General features: G+C 34.4%; 1 protein-coding gene across 2 annotated transcripts; it reads left to right on the top strand.

The window, feature by feature from the left end:
- The first annotated feature begins 1,361 nt into the window (after positions 1–1,361).
- On the top strand, positions 1,362–18,688 carry LOC110693003 (protein EXPORTIN 1A-like). Of its 2 annotated transcripts, none has more exons than XM_021870111.1 (32): positions 1,362–1,964; positions 3,382–3,498; positions 5,572–5,664; positions 5,862–5,933; positions 6,517–6,624; positions 6,733–6,815; positions 7,725–7,863; positions 7,956–8,024; positions 8,131–8,208; positions 9,689–9,751; positions 9,846–9,890; positions 10,553–10,660; positions 10,770–10,868; positions 11,145–11,345; positions 12,000–12,059; positions 12,450–12,560; positions 12,692–12,789; positions 13,079–13,187; positions 13,383–13,448; positions 13,639–13,737; positions 13,815–13,895; positions 13,984–14,073; positions 14,419–14,504; positions 14,624–14,704; positions 14,825–15,007; positions 15,411–15,477; positions 15,947–16,057; positions 16,331–16,438; positions 16,517–16,654; positions 17,255–17,392; positions 17,464–17,568; positions 18,007–18,129. In XM_021870111.1, the coding sequence occupies exons 1-32, from the start codon at positions 1,866–1,868 to the stop codon at positions 18,127–18,129; spliced, it is 3,228 nt and encodes a 1,075-aa protein (XP_021725803.1). In that variant the 5' UTR covers positions 1,362–1,865. The 2 variants fall into 2 exon arrangements, with proteins under 2 accessions (XP_021725803.1, XP_021725802.1); XM_021870110.1 differs by having other exon boundaries at positions 1,364–1,964; positions 11,142–11,345; positions 18,007–18,688.
- The last annotated feature ends 454 nt before the right edge of the window (positions 18,689–19,142 follow it).

The following is a 19,142-nucleotide window of genomic DNA, read 5'->3' as shown; positions in this document are numbered from 1 at the left end:
TCAAATATTATTTAAGTTGTTTAGCCTATCTTACTGAGTAAGCAAAACTAAACATTACAAAATGCAAGTTTGGAGCAATACAATAAATTTTATGTGATTTATTCTCTAAATGTAAAACTTTCACCAAAGAAAGAATTATTTTTTTTAGTACCTTAGAAGCACGTCGTCATTAGTTGATTGGTTTTATTTTTATTTTTATTAACACAGCAAAGTCGACTAGGCTCCAATTGAGGATCTTATTACAAAAGGCTTGGTTGACACTCGCCAATGCATGAGGATATAAAGAAGGGTGATATGCAAGGCGACCTTTGGGCCACTACACCAGTAAGTCTATATCAATTAGTTGTAGTCGTGGATAGTTAAAATTGTTGATTGTAAAGCATTTGCCATGACTGTGAGACTTAGACTATATACGGGGTCGGTGATGTTTGATTATCAAGTGTTATTTTCTTGAATATTTGACTTTTTTTTTTCCTTTCATTACATTTCTTTAAAAGCAAATGTTAAATTAGATTTTCATGAAAATGATCTAACTCCTTTGAAGTTGAGTAATGTTGGAAAATGATTGTCAAAATATAAGCGTCTCCTTGTATAACGATGGGCACTATGCGTATGTGCTCTTAATGCATTTGAAGTTGTATCTGAAGTTTGATCATGATCATTGTTTCCTGGCAGATGAGATGCTCGACATTTTTTTTCTTCTTTCGAGTTTAGAGCATGACTTCTTTTGGTTAGTTTAGATTTTTGAAAGTTTATTAATTAACAAGATTATCACAATGAAAATCACATTATGTGGCCTGTTAGTAAAAGCTAAAAATAAAATTCTCACAACCTAAAACCATGGGAACTAGTCGACTAAGAGGATTGTTTAGGTTATTTTTCTGTTGTTCCATTAATCCCATACTTATATAAAAAACAGAAAATCTATTTAGATATGTTCACATGATAAAGCACACAAATTACCATAAACTTTTAGTTACAATAAACAATCTCATTTCCAGATCCAACCAAGTAGATTATACCACCATCATACTCTGTATCATTAACACAAGAATCCTACGAAACCTATTACCGTTACATATACTGTTGTTTCAATGGAAACATTCCACAAAAACGCATAAAATTTCCAAAATCATCATAATTTGAAGTTACAATAAATAAGTGTTTTTTTTTTAAAAAAAAGTTACAATAAATAATCTTATTAACAACCAGCCAAGTATATTATACGAGTACCACCATTTTTTTCTGCATCATTTTCACAAGAACCATATAAAACCAGTTACAATTGCATATATCATTTTTTTTTTAAAAAGGGTAGCATTCGATTAAAAGCATAACATATTTATTCCAAATTCTAACTTTTTTCCAACATATTCATTCAATAAGAAGATTCAAATTCAAAGAAACAAAAACATCAATATTCCCTTTTCCCTACCAAACTACATTAAAAAATGGGCCAAAATATTATCATTTTGCTCCGAGCCTCCAACTCCTCGCTCAAGCCTCTCTTACCATACGACGGTGTGCCGCACCCTCACTTAATAAAACTCCCACTTCAAATTAACGCTAACTCAAATTATTGTATTGTATAACTCCTATAAAACCCAAAAACTTAGACCCAAATTAAAAAAAATAAAAAAACCAAAAGAAAAAAAAAACCCTGCTTCAATTTGAAGCTGTCTTTTTTTACAGTCTTCTCCCTTTCGTTTGTCCCGCTTTTAATTTTCTCTCTCTTAAAATCTTCCAAATTTTGAGAAAAATTATAGAGAGAGAAAGTCTAGGGTTTTTGTTTTTCACTGAACTTTTTTCCTACTAATTTCTAGGGTTAGGGTTTATCGGAAAACTTTTTTTCCGATCAATTTGTTATGGCGGCAGAAAAGCTTAGGGATTTGAGTCAGCCTATTGATGTTCCTCTTCTTGACGCTACCGTTGCCGCTTTCTATGGCACCGGATCTAAGGAAGAGGTATTGTACTGTCAAATTTACGCTCGATTTTTTTTCATTTTTTGCTGCATTTTTTTTTGAATTTTTTACACTCGTGGAGTGTGGAGTATTCTGCGAGTTTGTGATATTTTTTTTTATTTTTTTTTTTTTGATTTTTATGATTTTGGTTTGCGTTGTTTTATGGTTGCAATTGAGGATTTGTTTTTGGTAACTTGATATGTTTGTGGTAATACATTGGTTGTTGGAGCAATTTAGGGCATGTAATTTTGAATTGTTGAGTATTTTTGGGGGTATAATGTAGCTGTTATGCTCGCAAATATTGTGGAATTGTTGGGAATCATTGTATAATTGTTGTTGTAGGATGGTTTATTGTTTGAATTTACTGCGTATTGTATACTGGATTGGTTCCTCGTGAATTTATGATTTTGGGAGTTAAAATTTCTATAAATTTGCATACTTTTAATTGATAAGGAACGTGTGAAGTAGTGCCCGATGGAATTATGCGGCGAGAAGTAGTAATCTAGGTGTTTTGGAGAAGTTTAAAATTTTTTTTTGCTTAGTGTTTTTGGTAAATATAATGTAGTGTACTTAGCTAAATGCTGAAAGAGTGGAACACTTGTGTTCCTATTAATATATAGTCACATGTCAAATATTTGTATTGCTGGTTTGATTGTACTGCAAATTTACTTGTTGAATGAGTTATGTCGCTGGGATGTATGGAGGGAGAGTGGTGATTAGATCTGTTTATTGGGTAGGGTAGCCCAATGATAATAGAGTTAGGACCAAGCTTAAAGGGCCTTTAATGGACAGGGCCATTATTGGATAGGGTCAATGTAGGGTTAAAATGTTTGTCCAATTTAAAACTTAAAGAAAATAGATAATGTAAAAAAATTACAAAGATATTTTCATATTTATATACACTTAATTAGGGCTTTGTCTAATATTCATTTAGATTGATAGTTTGTTGGCCTGCCCATTCTTGACCCATTATTGACCTCTAAAATGTGACCCACTTTGACCCGATCCGCCCACACCGACCCTGCCCAATAACCAGGTCTAGTGGTGATATTTGCTGCATAATAGTTGCTTATAACCCCCTATATAGCTGGCAAAAGTTCGTGTCGTGTTTGTGTTTGGTCTCATGTCAACTTAGCGCTGTTCATAAACTCTATCAAAAATTATGTACAATGTAAGATAATTGCATAATTTGATCACTTTATCTAAACAATCGTGTTCGGGTTGATTTTGTGTCATGTCGTGTCACCCCCTCCCCTGAATTTCAAAATTCGGAATAATTAGCTTCTTCAATTTTCAAAATCCTTTGTGGCTCAGAATTTCATTACAAGCTTTAAGAAGAGAAGTGGTAGGGTCAATGACTTTTCCAGGTTGATTTTTTCTGAAGCCTAACAGAATGTTTTTCCCTTTGCGATGTTGACAGAGGGCTGCAGCAGACCAGATATTACGAGAATTGCAGAACAATCCTGACATGTGGCTCCAAGTAGTGCACATCCTTCAGAACAGTCAAAACTTAAATACAAAATTTTTTGCGTTGCAGGTCAGTCCAATAAATTTATTTAGTTTTCCATTTAAGAACTTTATTTAAATTTTAATTTGTTTGCATGTTGTTATGCTTTTATTCTTTTAATATGTGGAAGTTGTCTTTGGGATTTTTGTCAAGCTGTGCGAATATCTGAGATAAGTTCAGACTATAAGCCATATTCCGAGGTCTGACTATACGCAATATTTTGACCTCAGCACAACACTGGGGCTGATTTTTCTTGATGGATTGTTCAAACTCTATTTGCACTTTAATACCCCATCAATTTGTGCAATCATTCAGTGAAAAAGGGGAAAAAAGGACGGTTTGGCATTTATTATCACATGAATACCTGAAAGCTTTGGCCAGAATGGATTACTGTTCCTAAATGTTCAGAGTTCCAGTATTACTGGATTGGCCATTACTTGTGACTGTGAATGTGTAGCATACATTTTAATTATATATAGAATACCGCTTTTGCTACTCATTGAGTAGCAGTGGGTTAAGGTTTAGTTTATACTCATTTGAGCTTATCCTTTGGAAAGTGACTCATCAAATAGCCTCTGATTACTGGGACGACCTGCAAGCCATCAAGTAAGCAAGGGATTGGTAAATTATTTTTGTGGCGATAGTATTATTCTTATGAAGGAATGAAGTGAAAAGGGAGAATACAGTGTCACAGTCAAGATTTTGCTGATTATGGGCGTAAGGGTGGATAATATCTCTTTCTCTGAGAAAGAGGTCAAATGTAGCTTGACGAATCGAGGATAGCAGAAGACCAAAGTTAATTTTGAATACGAAAAATTGAAAAGTAACCTGTACATTTTGGTTTTGAAGGTTGTCTGTGTGCCAGTGCATCCATGTTAAGTTGTCGCTGAAGATTGTTAATTTGGAAATTTTGTTGAAGTAAGATGATGATTAAACACAATTAGCAGCTTTAATGGAAGGGGCAAGAAGTATTTGGTGGGATTATGATGATTGAACACATCTGATGGAAGGGGCAAGAAGTTTGTGGTGGAATTATGATAATTAAGCACATCTGATGGAAGGGGTAAGAAGTGTGTGGTGGAATTACAGTGCATGCATATAGTTCATATATGATTTATGTTCAAATTCTTTGTCGGGGGTCATATAGCTCTTTCAGTTGGTTCTATCCCTCAACTATCTTATACATTGTCTATGGTAGCCAGAGCAGAATTGGTCAGATCCTGTGAATTAATTTTTGTATATATTTTGAGAATAGATGTGGACCTGTGGCAGACTATCGTACCAAACACCAGTATGAGTATCAGGTTCAAGTATATTTCAAGAACTTGATGTAGCAGGGCGTAAAATGTTTGAATTGGGAACTCTATCCTAATGACAAGACACAAAATGCAGAGACACTTCTTGAAATAAATTCCTGATTTTAAATAGTCATTGAGCTGTCTGAGCCGAGAATTGAAGTGTTGTGTTTGTATTGAGTGTGTGGCAACTGGCAAGGGTATTTGAGGTGGAATTAAGATTTAAGTTGGTAATAAATGTGGCTGGGGTTGCAAGGAAAATGCTGATGGGCTTGCTTTATTTTTGATGCTGGAAACTTATTTTCCATTAAATAGATCCATTTTGCTGCATGTTCCAATAAATTAGATTCTGTCCAGTCTGACTACTTATTTGACTGTTATCCGGATCACAAAGGCATCCTAGTTAAACTTTGTATGTTTTGCCTTTTATTAAAGTTAGCTGTATCTCTGTGCCTTTTACTAATTACAAAAATCTGACCTTCTAAAAATAGAAATTGTCTTATCGGGTTGGGTAACAATGATGGCTGTTGCTATCTGTTTGGTTCTTTGTAATTTTACCAGCATGTGTGATGACAGCAGATCATAATTATTGCATTGGGTGTTCATGTGAATCTTTAGGTCATTGTATTGTACAAACAATTAATTTTCATGTAAATTTAAAGTGATAAGCTGCAGGATAGTACAGCTATAGGATTAAAGCTGTAAATCTGTTATAATGCCTTTACTATAGACCATTTTTTATATATATGATTTCCAAATATATATGTACACTTTAGTTTATAATTATGTATTTACTGAATTGTGACAGGTTTTGGAAGGTGTCATTAAGTACCGCTGGAATGCATTGCCTGTTGAACAGAGAGATGGAATGAAGAATTATATATCTGATGTTATTGTCCAGGTGTGTACCTCACACTTGTTTACCTAGTATTATTTGCATTATTTTTTCTCCTTCTATCCTTAAAAAGCCGTTTTTAATCATCAACTTTTTCACTAGTACTTTTCTCAGCTTCTGAGTTATCTTCTTAGTTCTTTTTGGATCTTACTTTAAAATTACTGATCAGATTTCGTTTTCTCTGTCTTTTTGAAATTTGAAAGCTTTCAAGAGACGAGGCTTCTTTCAGGCGGGAAAGGCTATATGTCAACAAATTAAATGTCATACTGGTTCAGGTATGAGTGATTCTACTTTAAAGCTTGTTAAGGTTTTGTCTCTTTGCTCGATAACTAATGTCCACATGGAATAATTGAAGAGTAGTTTTTCACAGTTTGGAGTGTCTTTAATGAATTTGGACTTTTGTTAGGGATTTTATCAGTATGTTGAATATCTCAAGTTACCTTGGATTATGTTTGAGACATATGTATAATCTGCTGATAGTGTAAGTTTGTTCTACAAAAGAATATTGGAAATTATCATGCTATCCCTGATTAAGTGTCTTTTTTTAACATTCTTGCTAACAGCATAAAAGTAATTTTGGAATTTAGGTGGTGGTTGCTTAATGGACTACACTTTTATAAGATTTCTTTTCATGTTTTAAGTGATTGTGTGTCTCAGAACTTTCTTTTGTAACCTTAGTCTTGTGTTTTGGGCTTGTAAATCCCTCTTTTATCTTTTGTTTGTCAGTTCTGTTGCTGGTCATGATTTGATGTGTGGATGGTTTTTTATTTATAAGAAATTGTCTCTGACCGTGATTAGAATTGTTCCTATCATTTGTTCTGTCTTTTTTATGGCAGCTGATTCTTGTATAATCTGCAGATTTTGAAGCATGACTGGCCCACTAGATGGAAAAGCTTTGTTCCGGATCTTGTTAGTGCTGCTAAAAGCAGTGAAACAATTTGTGAGAATTGCATGGTCATACTGAAAGTATGTATTTTTTCATATATCATTGCACATCTCCCCCCCCCCCCCCCCCCCCAAGGCAAATCCTGACTCTTTTAATTAATTGTTGTTGTTTATTTTTTCTCTCATCAGCTGTTGAGTGAGGAGGTTTTTGATTTCTCAAGAGGAGAAATGACACAACTGAAGATTAAGGAACTTAAGCACTCGTTAAATAGGTTTGTATTTGGACTTGTAATTTAAGAAATCTTCAGCAGTGTGTTATTTGGTTTTACTTAATCAAAAAAGAAAATAGAAAATTAGAAATCGAAATGTGGGTTCTCAATTCCCTTTGCTTGTGTCTGGTTTACTCTTTGTTGTTCAATCTTATTTGTAGAATTACTTTAACCCCTTAGCCGGTCTCCTATGTCCCTTAGGATTTCAATTCTCCCTTCCCGGGATTTAAGATTCATGCCTACTTTATCATTCATCTTATGGCCCACAAGCAATATTGCAACCCTCAGAGACTCAACATTGTTGACCACTGCTGCAGAAACTACTAGTAATGTGTTGCATCCAAGTTCAATTACCACACTGCCGATGGAGGAGAAAGAGTGGTCCTTACCATCATCAATTCTGGTCCTTGTTGCCACCAAGCCTTAAAGGCTCATACCCTAAATCATCTTGAGCTCATGACTTTCAAATTGATCTCAACTACAAACATCCGGATTACCTTTATGGGGGACCTTCGTCGGACCGAGGAAGATTATTAGGGGGAGGAGGGGTAGATGTTGAGGTAATCTGGTGGTAGGGCCTAGTGAGGAAGAAGGGAAAGAGGCTTTATTGGTTAATCTTATTGTTATTCCGTAAAAGTAAATGTAGGATTAGAATAGTTCTATTCCATATTTCCATTATCAAAGCTATACAAATGCAAATTTCCTTTCCCGATTCCTTTATCATCTTACTCCAATTACCTCACAATGTTTACTCCGTTACGCAATCTCTTATTTTATCTACTTCAACTCGTTATTTGGTTATTCCATCTCTCTGAGTTTATGCTTGGAGTTTGATCTTGTTTATTAGTGTCTGCCTTTAAGTTGTGATACTATCTCAGATGTTCTTACCGTATTCTTCTTGCATTGCTGCAGTGAATTTCAACTTATTCACGAGTTATGCCTGTATGTGCTATCAGCATCCCAGAGGACTGAGTTGATACGTGCTACTCTTTCTACACTTCATGCTTTCCTTTCATGGATTCCTTTGGGATATATTTTTGAATCCCCTCTGGTTTGTCTAATCTGCTTCATTTATTGGTGCTTCTGATTTCCCTTTCATTATGTTTATCTAACTGTTGTGTCTTTGTTTCTTGAATGCTATAGCTGGAAACTCTTTTGAAATTCTTCTCCGTTCCAGCATATCGAAATCTTACCCTCCAGTGCTTATCTGAGGTAATATTGATATTTGATTTTCTTAAGGTCTTTTCTTACCCCTTGTATGTGCTTCAGTATCACTGTATGTGTGGTTATGAATGACTTTTTGTTGATATTGTTACAGGTTGCTGCGCTGACCTTTGGTGAATTCTACAATGCCCAATATGTTAAGATGTACAATGTATTCATGGTTCAGTTACAGGTAAATGGCTATAGGGTTCTCATATCCGTCTTCAATTTTCTATGGTCATATTTGACCGTGTGCTGGAATTATCTTTTCCACTTCATTAATTTCTGCTATTAGTAGATAAGAAAGGGGAGGGGGTGGGTTTTTTTTAAAAATAAATAAATAAATAAATCATTTCCTCATTCAGGTGAAACTTTTAACATCTTGGGGGATGATCTGCTTATTGCCTCTTTATTCTGTGCTTTCCAGTTAGATTTTAAGGAAGTTATGTTTTCCTAATGTTAGAGAAGGGTTTTACGTTTAGCTTACTAAGATGTTGTATCATTTGTGAGCAATATTTTTTCTCTTATGTGTTTGCTGGTTGCTCAACTTGTTTCATTTAAGCTTTTCTTTCTTCGGTTTAATGTCCAAGTCTAAGTTTTGGTGGAAAGGGAAAAAAGGTGCTGAGTATTAAGTTGATTACTGAATTGTGTGAATTACTTTCTGTTAGTGGTGCACTTGGAATTAGCGAAGAATGGGAATGAGTCCCTTAAGAGCTTGTTCAATTATAGCTTTCGGGTTATTATCTCTGGTACTTTTTTGTACTCCGTAATAAACATTGCTGAAACAACAATCTCCATTTGAAGTATCACTTGTTATTTGCTACACAATTTAATATATATAGTCATTGGTGGCTCTATGACTTCGGATTTTTACCCCCCTCTAGGTGCTATGTTCATTCTTTTTTGAGGTGATTATGATTATTTTGTCATTTTATTCACGCCCACTTACCGTTGAATTCTATGGGGAGAAAATTGTAATTTATTCTTCCTTTCTCAATAGTTGCCTCTTTTTGACTTTTCATATTGTTCTTTTACTACCTTTGACCAAGGCCTATTACAAATATATAAAAATAAATTTCATGTTTATAATTGTTGTTGAGTTAATCTCATTACATATTTTTAAATTATAATTTTTTTAAAGTTTAATGAAAGCGTTTATTAATGGTCAAAGTAGTGTGTTTGCAAATTTGACTAGTTAAAATGATGCAATTATTAAGAAATGGAGGAAGTACGTACTACATAAATAGTATTTAGGTGTTAGTTTATATAGGACCAATAATTAATTAATTTATTATTTTGCTAGCTGGTTTTTTTTTTTTTTTTTTTTCGTGTTCCATTTTATTACCCATTAATGAGAAATTCAATTTTAGAAGGGACATCCATTAGTGCTATTAACTCTTTTTATGTTTATAAATTCATTCTTAATTCATTAGTTTATATTGTTATTGATCATATTGTTTGTATTGGTTTTTAGCATGCAGTCAATGCATTTTAAGAAATTTTGGTATATAGTTATTGGTGGTGAACTAAGTTCTAGTAAAGAGTGTTTCAAAAAAAAAAAAAGTTCTAGTAAAGAGAATTGTGGAATTCTGGCACATCAGTTGTTTCTTTTTTCTTTCTTTCTTTTTTTTTGGTTTATATTGATATTGATTATTGCTTTTGATTGCTGTCAGGCTATTCTCCCGCCAACAACAAATATTCCTGATGCTTATGCTAATGGATCATCTGATGAGCAGGTTCTGCTTTTGGTTTTTGATTTCCACCTGAACTATCTGCTAGTTAATTTTCCATTCAAGATTCAACTAACTTCAATTTGTGATGTTTTCTCAGGCTTTTATTCAGAATTTGGCTCTTTTTTTCACTGCATTTTTTAAAGTGAGTTTCTGTAATTAACACTTGCCTTTTTTTTTTTTTTTTTTTTTTGGGTTTCTTGTATAGTTTTTGTCTTGATTTAGGGGTAAAGTCGCATAATGCATTGACTGTTAAATGGATTTTATAACGGTGTGATAATAGTTTACTGATACTTATTTTTCTTTATTGTTTCTTTATTAAGCTGGAATTAGTGTTGCCCCATTTTTAGGCCATATCCTTGTTGCGGGGTGTCTTATCTTTTCTGAAGTTTGTGACCTTAAGCTATGCTGACTACTGCCTGCATTATTTGCATCTAAACTTTTTACACAAATTAAGACAATTGGAGAAAGAGTATTGATGGGTGAGAGGGTGTTACAAAAAGAGTGGATAAAGTACGAGAGAAAATACTGTAAAAAGGTGGGTTTGTGACTTTGTGTAAATAAAAAAGTAGCCAAAACAAGAGATATTGATTGGAAATGTAAATACTGTAGGGTAAGAGGGGTAAGATAGTAAAGAGGGTTTACCAAATATGGAGTAAAATTTAAGTGATAAGTACTTTTTGGAATGGAAAAAGATAGAAATTGTTGAGTAGCTTTCTGAAATGGAGGTAGTATGTTGTCTTTACATCTTTTACATGTTTGTTTCATGTTGATTAGCATCAATTTCACTGATGCCTTTGTTTGCAGTCACATATCAGGGTTCTGGAAGCCTCTCAAGAGAGTATAGCTTCCCTCCTGATGGGTCTAGAGTATCTTATCAACATATCATATGTAGATGATACTGAGGTTTTCAAGGTGAGTTAAATAATTTCTTTGAATCATACTTTTTGGCTCTCAATTTGCGGTCTTGGCTTTTCATGGGTAGTATTGATCTTTGATTCCTTCTTATGTAATTGGTTGTCAGGTTTGCTTGGACTACTGGAACTCGCTAGTCTTGGAGCTGTTTGAGGCACACCATAATGTGGATAATCCTGCAGCAGTTGCGAATATGATGGGGCTGCAGGTGAAATTGTTATGATTCTTTGATATTTCTATACAGTGTCTTATATTTCACTAGGAAGTTTATCTTCTTTCTGATCTCCATGTAGCTGATTTTTCTGTCAATTTACTATCTTCTCTGTATTTTATATTGTTAAAATGTCTTTTAGCATATGTAAGTTTTAGAGATGGATGCCATAACTGCCATCATGTTCCTTGTTTGTGCATTTCTTGGATGGAGGCTCAATTTTGCTCTCGTTCCCTGCTGAATTTTTTACTCAAAAATATGTTTTCTTGGCAGTTGCCCTTTCCTGGCATGGCTGATGGTACGGGCTCTCAGCTCCTGCAGAGACGGCAACTTTATGCTGGCACTATGTCAAAGTTACGTTTGCTAATGATTTGTCGAATGGCAAAGCCTGAAGAGGTTCTGATAGTTGAAGACGAAAATGGAAATATCGTCCGCGAGACTATGAAGGATAATGATGTTCTAGTTCAGTATAAGGTGATTAATCGTTTTGGACTTATCTTGTACCTTAAGTATTGGGTGCTGCATTCTGTTAGAATAGTTATTTTATCCTTAGCAGACTATTTTGGTTATGGTCTTGGAGGCTTTGACTTGTATGAATTTAAGTCTGTATGTGGAGATGCTTTTTTTCTTTTTATCTGCGTGTATTTATTTATTTATTTTTGCGTATTGAAGGATTGATTATCCTTGTAATTGTGAGGAACTGGTGATATGTTTTTTAAATCCTGTGTGCTGGATGGTGCTCTGGTGGTATGATGGTTGTGGTTTTGGCTGGAGATTTTTAGTAGTCATTTTGTGGCAACATCTGAGTTGCTGGTTATCTGCTGCAAAATTATTGTTTTCTACCATAACTTTTGACTGTTGAGCTGTGGGTATAGAGAAATTGCTCTTGTTGAGGAGTTAACAGCTGTACTTGTTTTAATTATCTGTTATTATTCCAGCATGGTAAAAAGTTGTTGCAATTTATTGCGTGATTCTGATTCTTGTGGATTCCTTTCTCTTGCTTGCACCTTTTTAGCCTTTCTCCCTTATAGTTTTTTTCACAAGGAGGGTTTTTGTGTTTATGGGTCATACATTTTTATGTCGCTATCATTGAGAAGGACTGGCTCATTGGTGCTCTGTCTTTTGCAGATCATGAGGGAAACTCTCATATACTTGACACATCTTGACCATGATGATACTGAGAAGCAGGTATTTGACAATTTCTTTTATCAATATCTTTATCGGCTCTATATTGTATGCTGTATTTGTCTGTTATACATGGTCAACATACAAATTTTGGTGTGGTCAAGAGTTGTGACATTTCTCAGCCAGCCTAAGTTTTTATCGTTGGGTTTGGTGGTTGATGTTTGTTATTATACTTCATTATTTACGTTAATGTAATGTCTGGTTTTATTATGGGCATGCCTTTTCTTTACAGTAAATCATTGAGGTTTTTGTTGACAGAATCTAGATTATAGATAAATTGTTGGTGCTAGGATCATCTGTGCTTGATATTTGATAGAAGATATTTGCAGTCAATGGCTCAGTGCCTAATGATATGTGACTTCTTTTGTCCTAATCTGCCCTGTTTTATTTCAGATGCTTAAAAAATTAAGCAAGCAGCTTAATGGTGAAGATTGGTCATGGAATAATTTAAACACATTGTGTTGGGCAATTGGATCAATATCTGGATCAATGTTGGAAGAGCAGGTATTTTATGTAATTTTTTAATCGCAAAATTTTGTTATCAGCAGATCTACGAGTTAAACCCTTGTTACAGTCAACCTTTCATTATTAGCTTTATAATTGAAAATTTTCTGGTGTTTTTTGGTCATTTTTAGGAGAACAGGTTTTTGGTGATGGTTATTCGTGACTTGCTGAATTTATGTGAAATCACAAAAGGGAAAGACAACAAAGCTGTGATTGCGAGTAATATCATGTAAGGGCTCATGCTTTTTTGACTGGTTTCCTGCGAAGCTTACTTTGGTATTGGTGTTTATAGGATTTCAAGCTTTCATGTTATGGCTTGGTATTGGTGTTTAAAGGATTTCAAGCTTTCTTGTTATGGCTTGTTTTGTATTTCCCAGTAATGAATGATTTTTTTTTTTCAAGTTTTGATAGACATATTGGTTGAGCCTTCTTCCTGCTGTCTTTTTTGTTTTTTTTTTTTTGTTATTTGATTTGGTTTATGCCTGTATTCATCAATTTGATGTTGTTGGGGATGGCAGGTATGTTGTTGGGCAGTACCCAAGATTTTTGAGGGCTCATTGGAAATTTTTGAAAACAGTTGTCAATAAGTTGTTCGAGTTCATGCATGAAACACATCCAGGAGTTCAGGTTTGCATTGTTATATTTTAATAATTATGTTGGTATTTAGCCAGTTGACCTTGATTTAGTGTTTTGTTGGAAGTTTGGTTCAGCTTTAATTTTATTATATTTATTTTGTTTGTGTAGATATTGATGTAACCTTTTGATCCATTGCTTCTTTGGCCTTCAGTAAAATTTCATATGTTATTATCATGTTTTTTACAGGACATGGCATGTGATACATTCTTGAAAATAGTTCAGAAATGCAAGCGTAAATTTGTCATTATTCAGGTAATGGGAACAAAGGCTGGATTTTTATTTTTATTTTTTTTATTTATATATTTTTTTAAATTTTTTTATGGCGTGCTATATATTATAGTTTTTCACTCTATTGCTCTTTAGACATCTTTGTGGTTCTTGATGTTGAACCTGTGGAGTTCACATACATGAAGACTTTATGATAGATTTTTTCTAATTGCAGGTTGGGGAAAGTGAGCCATTTGTATCTGAACTTCTTACCGGCCTTCCAACAACAATTACTGACCTTGAATCTCATCAAATTCACATGTTCTATGAAGCTGTATGTCATTCCCCTTTATCTGTTGTGTTATTCAAGTGTTTTCCAATTGTGTGACAGCAATTTCTACGCATTGCTAGGTTGGTCATATGATCAGTGCTGAATCTGATCCACAAAAAAGGGATGAATATCTACGTCGCTTAATGGAGTTGCCCAATCAGGTACCTAATCTTTGATGCTTTAATATAATGGTATTTGTTCTCCTTCGTCATGTTTTTATGTGATTGTGATCATTTTTTTGCTGCACAGAAATGGGCGGAGATCATTGGGCAGGCACGCCAAAGTGTTGATGTGCTGAAGGAAACTGAAGTGATCAGGGCTGTTCTTAACATTTTACAGGTAGAAACATAACTGAAATTACGTATGTCGCTAATAGAAATGTCGTTGCTTATGTATTACCCTTAATGTATGAGGTAAATATTAAAAAGATTGTAAAGTATACTGTTTTTGTCCTGTAAAAGGGAAAGGAAAAAGGGTTTATTCAGAAAAAACCCAATTTGCCTTTAGTGGCTGCCAATCATTTCTTCATTTTAGCATAATAGTGATTGGGTTTTTTGGCTAGGTTTTTTTTTATTGTTTTGAGTTTATGTATTAATTGTCTGAATGATTTCTCAAGTTGATTGCCTGAGGTTTTTGAAGAGTTGCTGATTAATTTTATTCCCATGTTTTTTCCCTTCTTATCAGACAAATACAAGTGCCGCCACCTCTCTTGGCACTTGTTTCTTCCAACAGATCTCGTTGATCTTTTTGGACATGCTTAATGTGTACAGGTATATTGTATTTTTTTTATTGTTCCCTGTTTCTTATAGTTTGTATTGCTTTATTTGTGATGTAGTCTAATAACCCATCCTCCCTTTCTCTCTCTGCCTTTCTTTTCTGGGCTTTGTAGAATGTATAGTGAACTTATCTCAAACACCATTGCTGGCGGCGGCCCTTTTGCATCAAAAACCTCGTTTGTGAAGCTTTTGAGGTAATACTAGATCTTAAATCTACATTCCTGCCTTTTGAGGCTATTAAATATTATTCCTTCTTTCTGCTTTTACTTGCTTTTGCATTGAAATCTTGTTGTGGTTTACTTTGCTTGAATCAGATCGGTGAAGCGAGAGACTCTTAAGCTCATTGAAACATTCTTGGATAAGGCTGAGGATCAGCCACATATTGGAACCCAATTTGTGCCGCCAATGATGGATCCTGTTCTTGGGGATTATGCAAGGAATTTGCCTGATGCTAGGGAGTCTGAAGTCCTCTCTCTCTTTGCTACTATAATTAACAAGTAAGATCCTACTTTGAGGCTATCATTTGTTTGAAATTCTATTGTAATGTGATTTATGCGTTTCCACATGCATTTTGCTATTCCTACTATTTGCATATTGTCGTTGACTAATATTTTGTATTGGTCACTACGATATTACTGAATTTGATTCCTTAAACTTTGTTAATTGCTTTGGAAAATTGCAATTTGGGTTATGAATGAGTTTATCAAGTTGCTAACAGTGTGTTACTATAAACAGTATGAGCCTAGCTAAGTAATGGTGCAATTTTCATTTTTTCCCCCTGCAGTTATTATGATTGCATATGCTAATGCCTCGGTCTTATGATGCATATTAGGTTTTTGAAGCTATTGTAATTTGCAACTCCTTTGGATTATAAACGAGTCTTCTGTGAACTTTTGTCAGGTACAAGGCTGCGATGACTGATGATGTCCCTCGCATTTTTGAAGCTGTTTTCCAATGCACCTTGGAGGTGAGCGTCTCAACTTTCTTTAGCAGTATTGTCTTGAAGTGTTTACATGTTTGGATCTGATATTGTGGAAAGTAAACTGAATTACCAAACTATATTTTGAAGTATAGCAATCTGATTTTGATGAACTATTAGTCATTGTCTTGCACCCTAATGTCACGTGCTGAGTGACCTGTTTACCCAGGAAAGTAAAGAGATGTTGTCCTCTTCTATGCAGCGCAATGTACCTGCTGCTTCATAAAACTGCATTTGAAGTTATATATGCTGCTGCATAGTATCTGCATCTATATGCTTACATTGGATTTTGTTGCTTTGGTTGGGATTTTTACCTTTTTTTTTTATGCTGGATGGGCCTTTCTGTTAGCTGTTTTTCTATATGGAGAGTTATTGATGCTGTTTTGTATGAGAGAGCTGTCATCAGGATTTTCCCCTTCACTATGTTACCTAACATGTATATTTATTGTGCGGTTAGATGATAACAAAGAATTTTGAAGATTATCCAGAGCATCGACTAAAGTTCTTTTCATTACTTCGGGCAATTGCTACTCATTGTTTCGCTGCATTGATTCGACTGTCACCTCAGGTGGTTTTTATTTTTATTGCTATTACTATATATTTTGTATTTCATGTCTCTAATTTCTTTGGAAAGTATTTAATAATCTTCTATTCTTCTGTTTGTCAAGTATAATTTTTTTGTTAACTTATGTTGCTTTAATTGTGATTATAAAATAGTCATTTTATTAAATACTGTTTTTCTGTATTTGGAGAATTTTAGACAGTCTTAGGAAAAGATAACGTCACATATTTAGTAATATCTACCAAATTATTATTATCCTAACATATTTGCCTATTCCAGCAATTGAAACTCGTGATGGACTCGATTATCTGGGCATTTCGTCATACAGAAAGAAATATTGCTGAAACTGGGCTTAACCTCCTTCTAGAGATGCTTAAGAACTTTCAGGTTTGATGATGCCTCTTGCTCTTTGTGACAGTGTTGCTACTTGTGCTGTTTGCTTATGCTTACTGTTTCACGTAACAGGTGTCTGAGTTCTGTAATCAGTTCTACCGGACTTACTTCTTGACAATTGAGCAAGAAATTTTTGCTGTGCTTACGGACACCTTTCACAAACCTGGGTTTAAGCTGCATGTGTTGGTCTTGCAGCATTTATTCTGCCTGGTATACTTTTTATTTATTTATTTATTTTGGTTTCTGGTTCTCGAGCATTCGTACATTGTGAATACAGACTTTGAGGTGAAACCCTTTTATTTTAGCCTGCCGTGGAATTTTCCATTTCTTTATTTCTTTAGTTCTGCATTTGTGAAATCTGAATATAAAATTGGTTTTATGTACATTTTGTTTACTTTCACGGAGGATCATTATATAGCATTTAAGAGACGTTGTATTTCCCATTTGCTGATGTTTGTGTGGTCTAGAGGTAGTAAATTGGCTTTGTTACAAGAAGTGAGTTTGTTCCTAAAAAAGTTGCTCAAAAAGAAGTGACATTGTGTAATCCTCATTCTAAAAAGAGTCCAAATTTTTATTGATGTCAATTTTTTAAAAATTAGCTGCTTTAGTGGCAAAAGTAGGAGAGGGACTGAAAGTATGTGTAATGTCGCTGATAGTTCTAGTCCCATGCATCTCTGGTTTCATGCTTTGACCTGACAACCAAGCATGTCAAAGTTTAGCTTTTGCCTAGAAGTTATAAAGTAAGAGTTTGTAAGAAGGCATGAACAGTGGTGTTAAGAATCTAGCTGTTGCTTATTGGGTTCCTTTCAGGTACAATCTGGTGCTGTCACAGAACCTCTATGGGATGCAGCGACAGTCCCTTATCAATATCCAAATAACGAGATGTTTGTTCGTGAGTACACAATAAAGCTGCTCAGTACTTCATTTCCTAACATGACACCTACTGAGGTACGTTTTAATTTATTCTAAAGATCTGGGTTATGTCTTTATCCTTTGTTTTAAGTTTTAAGCTTTTACAGGTTACTCAATTTGTCAATGGACTGTTCGAGTCAACAAGTGAGCTTCCCGCATTCAAGAATCACATACGGGACTTCTTGGTGCAATCAAAGGAGTTCTCAGCTCAGGTAAAATCATGTCGCATTGCTGTTACTTTGTTCTTCACATGTTTCTGCAGCATTTATGCTTTAAATTTTTATTTGGATGGCATTTATTTAATGGAAGAGATTGCCCAGAAAGCATTTATATTGCTTTATACTTGCTTGGCGTGGGTTAAAGCACGATCAAATACCTTTTGACCTGAAAATACTTGAATGTTTCCATGTTTTCCCCAGCTATACTTTGCTGCTTGGTCGATAGTTCTCTTATCTGTTAGACAGAAATTTCAGTTTTTGCTCCCGTTTGGTGTGATGAACATCATAAATCACCCTTGATAAAAACAAGATTAATAATTTTTGCATACAAAGCTTCTACAGCAGTAAAGTTTTATAAATTGTGTGCCAAGTGTTCTCTCTTGGCGTCTTTTTTACTGTAATTTTATAAATTGTTGCTTTTATTTTCTGCAGGACAATAAAGACCTTTATGCAGAGGAGGCTGCTGCTCAAAGGGAGAGGGAACGCCAAAGAATGCTCAACATTCCTGGGCTTATTGCTCCTAATGAGATCCAAGATGAAATGGTGGATTCTTAAGAAGGCTAATATTCTGGGCATAATTGCTTCGTGGTTCCTAACTTAATCATGGGGGAACTTAGATTAACCAAAGGTTTATGAGGCTGGTTGGCAAGCATGATCCACATTTTTCCGGTGCTGTTTCTCTGAAGTATAATTGTTTTTGGCTTGTGGATGATGACGGTGCCCCTACTGGTAATCTTGGTTCTCTTTAGTGGGCTTATATCATCAATTGGTTGGTTGTAGATTATTTAGGTTTTCCTAGGAACATACAAAAGCCGTTTTAAGGGCTTTTTTAGAATTCAGTTGAATTGTATTCATCTGGGGGGTTAAGAGGTGTGTTATTAGTTCGACTTTCTGGCATCAATCTTTTGATGTAGTTATTATAATTTGTAAGTACTGCGTTAGCTGGTTTGTGCAGAAAGTTTTCTTATACTTTTGGGGTTTCTCTTTTAGGAATGGGGGTCTATATTAGACTGTCAGTGTATTCTTATTGACAAAGAGCATTGTTCTTTGATCTACATATACAATTTTGTTCGACTAAATGTTTTGTTATATAGCAATGAGATTTATATCATTAGTTTTGCTTTTGAAATGAGGCTCGGTTTGGAAAAAATTTCCAAGAAAATGATTTTCCATTGTTAAGGCTTGTAAAGAAAATGAATCAAAAGGTTAGAAAACAAAGAAAGATGGTTATTTATACCCGGGTGCACGGTGCACCTATGAGTATTTTGTTTTCATTTTGTTTTTTTTTTTCTTTTCTTTTTTAGCCATCGAGCGAAGAGCAAAAACTAGCTTTGAGATAGTTGTCTGCATGGTGCACTCGAGTGTATAAATAATTTAATAATTTCTGATAAAAGATATGTACAAAGGATATATATCAATTGGTCTTGACCTATATCTGGATATTTAAATATTTTACTTTCAAAAGGTAGGATTGTCACTTTTTTTTCCCCTTATTCCTAATATCTCTTTCATCCATTTTCTCCTACTAAAGGAAACAAATTGTACAATAGGATATTTACATTAAATTG

Source organism: Chenopodium quinoa, unplaced genomic scaffold (genome assembly GCF_001683475.1).
Source record: "Chenopodium quinoa cultivar QQ74 unplaced genomic scaffold, ASM168347v1, whole genome shotgun sequence".
Classification (NCBI taxonomy): domain Eukaryota; kingdom Viridiplantae; phylum Streptophyta; class Magnoliopsida; order Caryophyllales; family Amaranthaceae; genus Chenopodium; species Chenopodium quinoa.
This window is presented reverse-complemented; position numbering and strand designations above follow the sequence as displayed.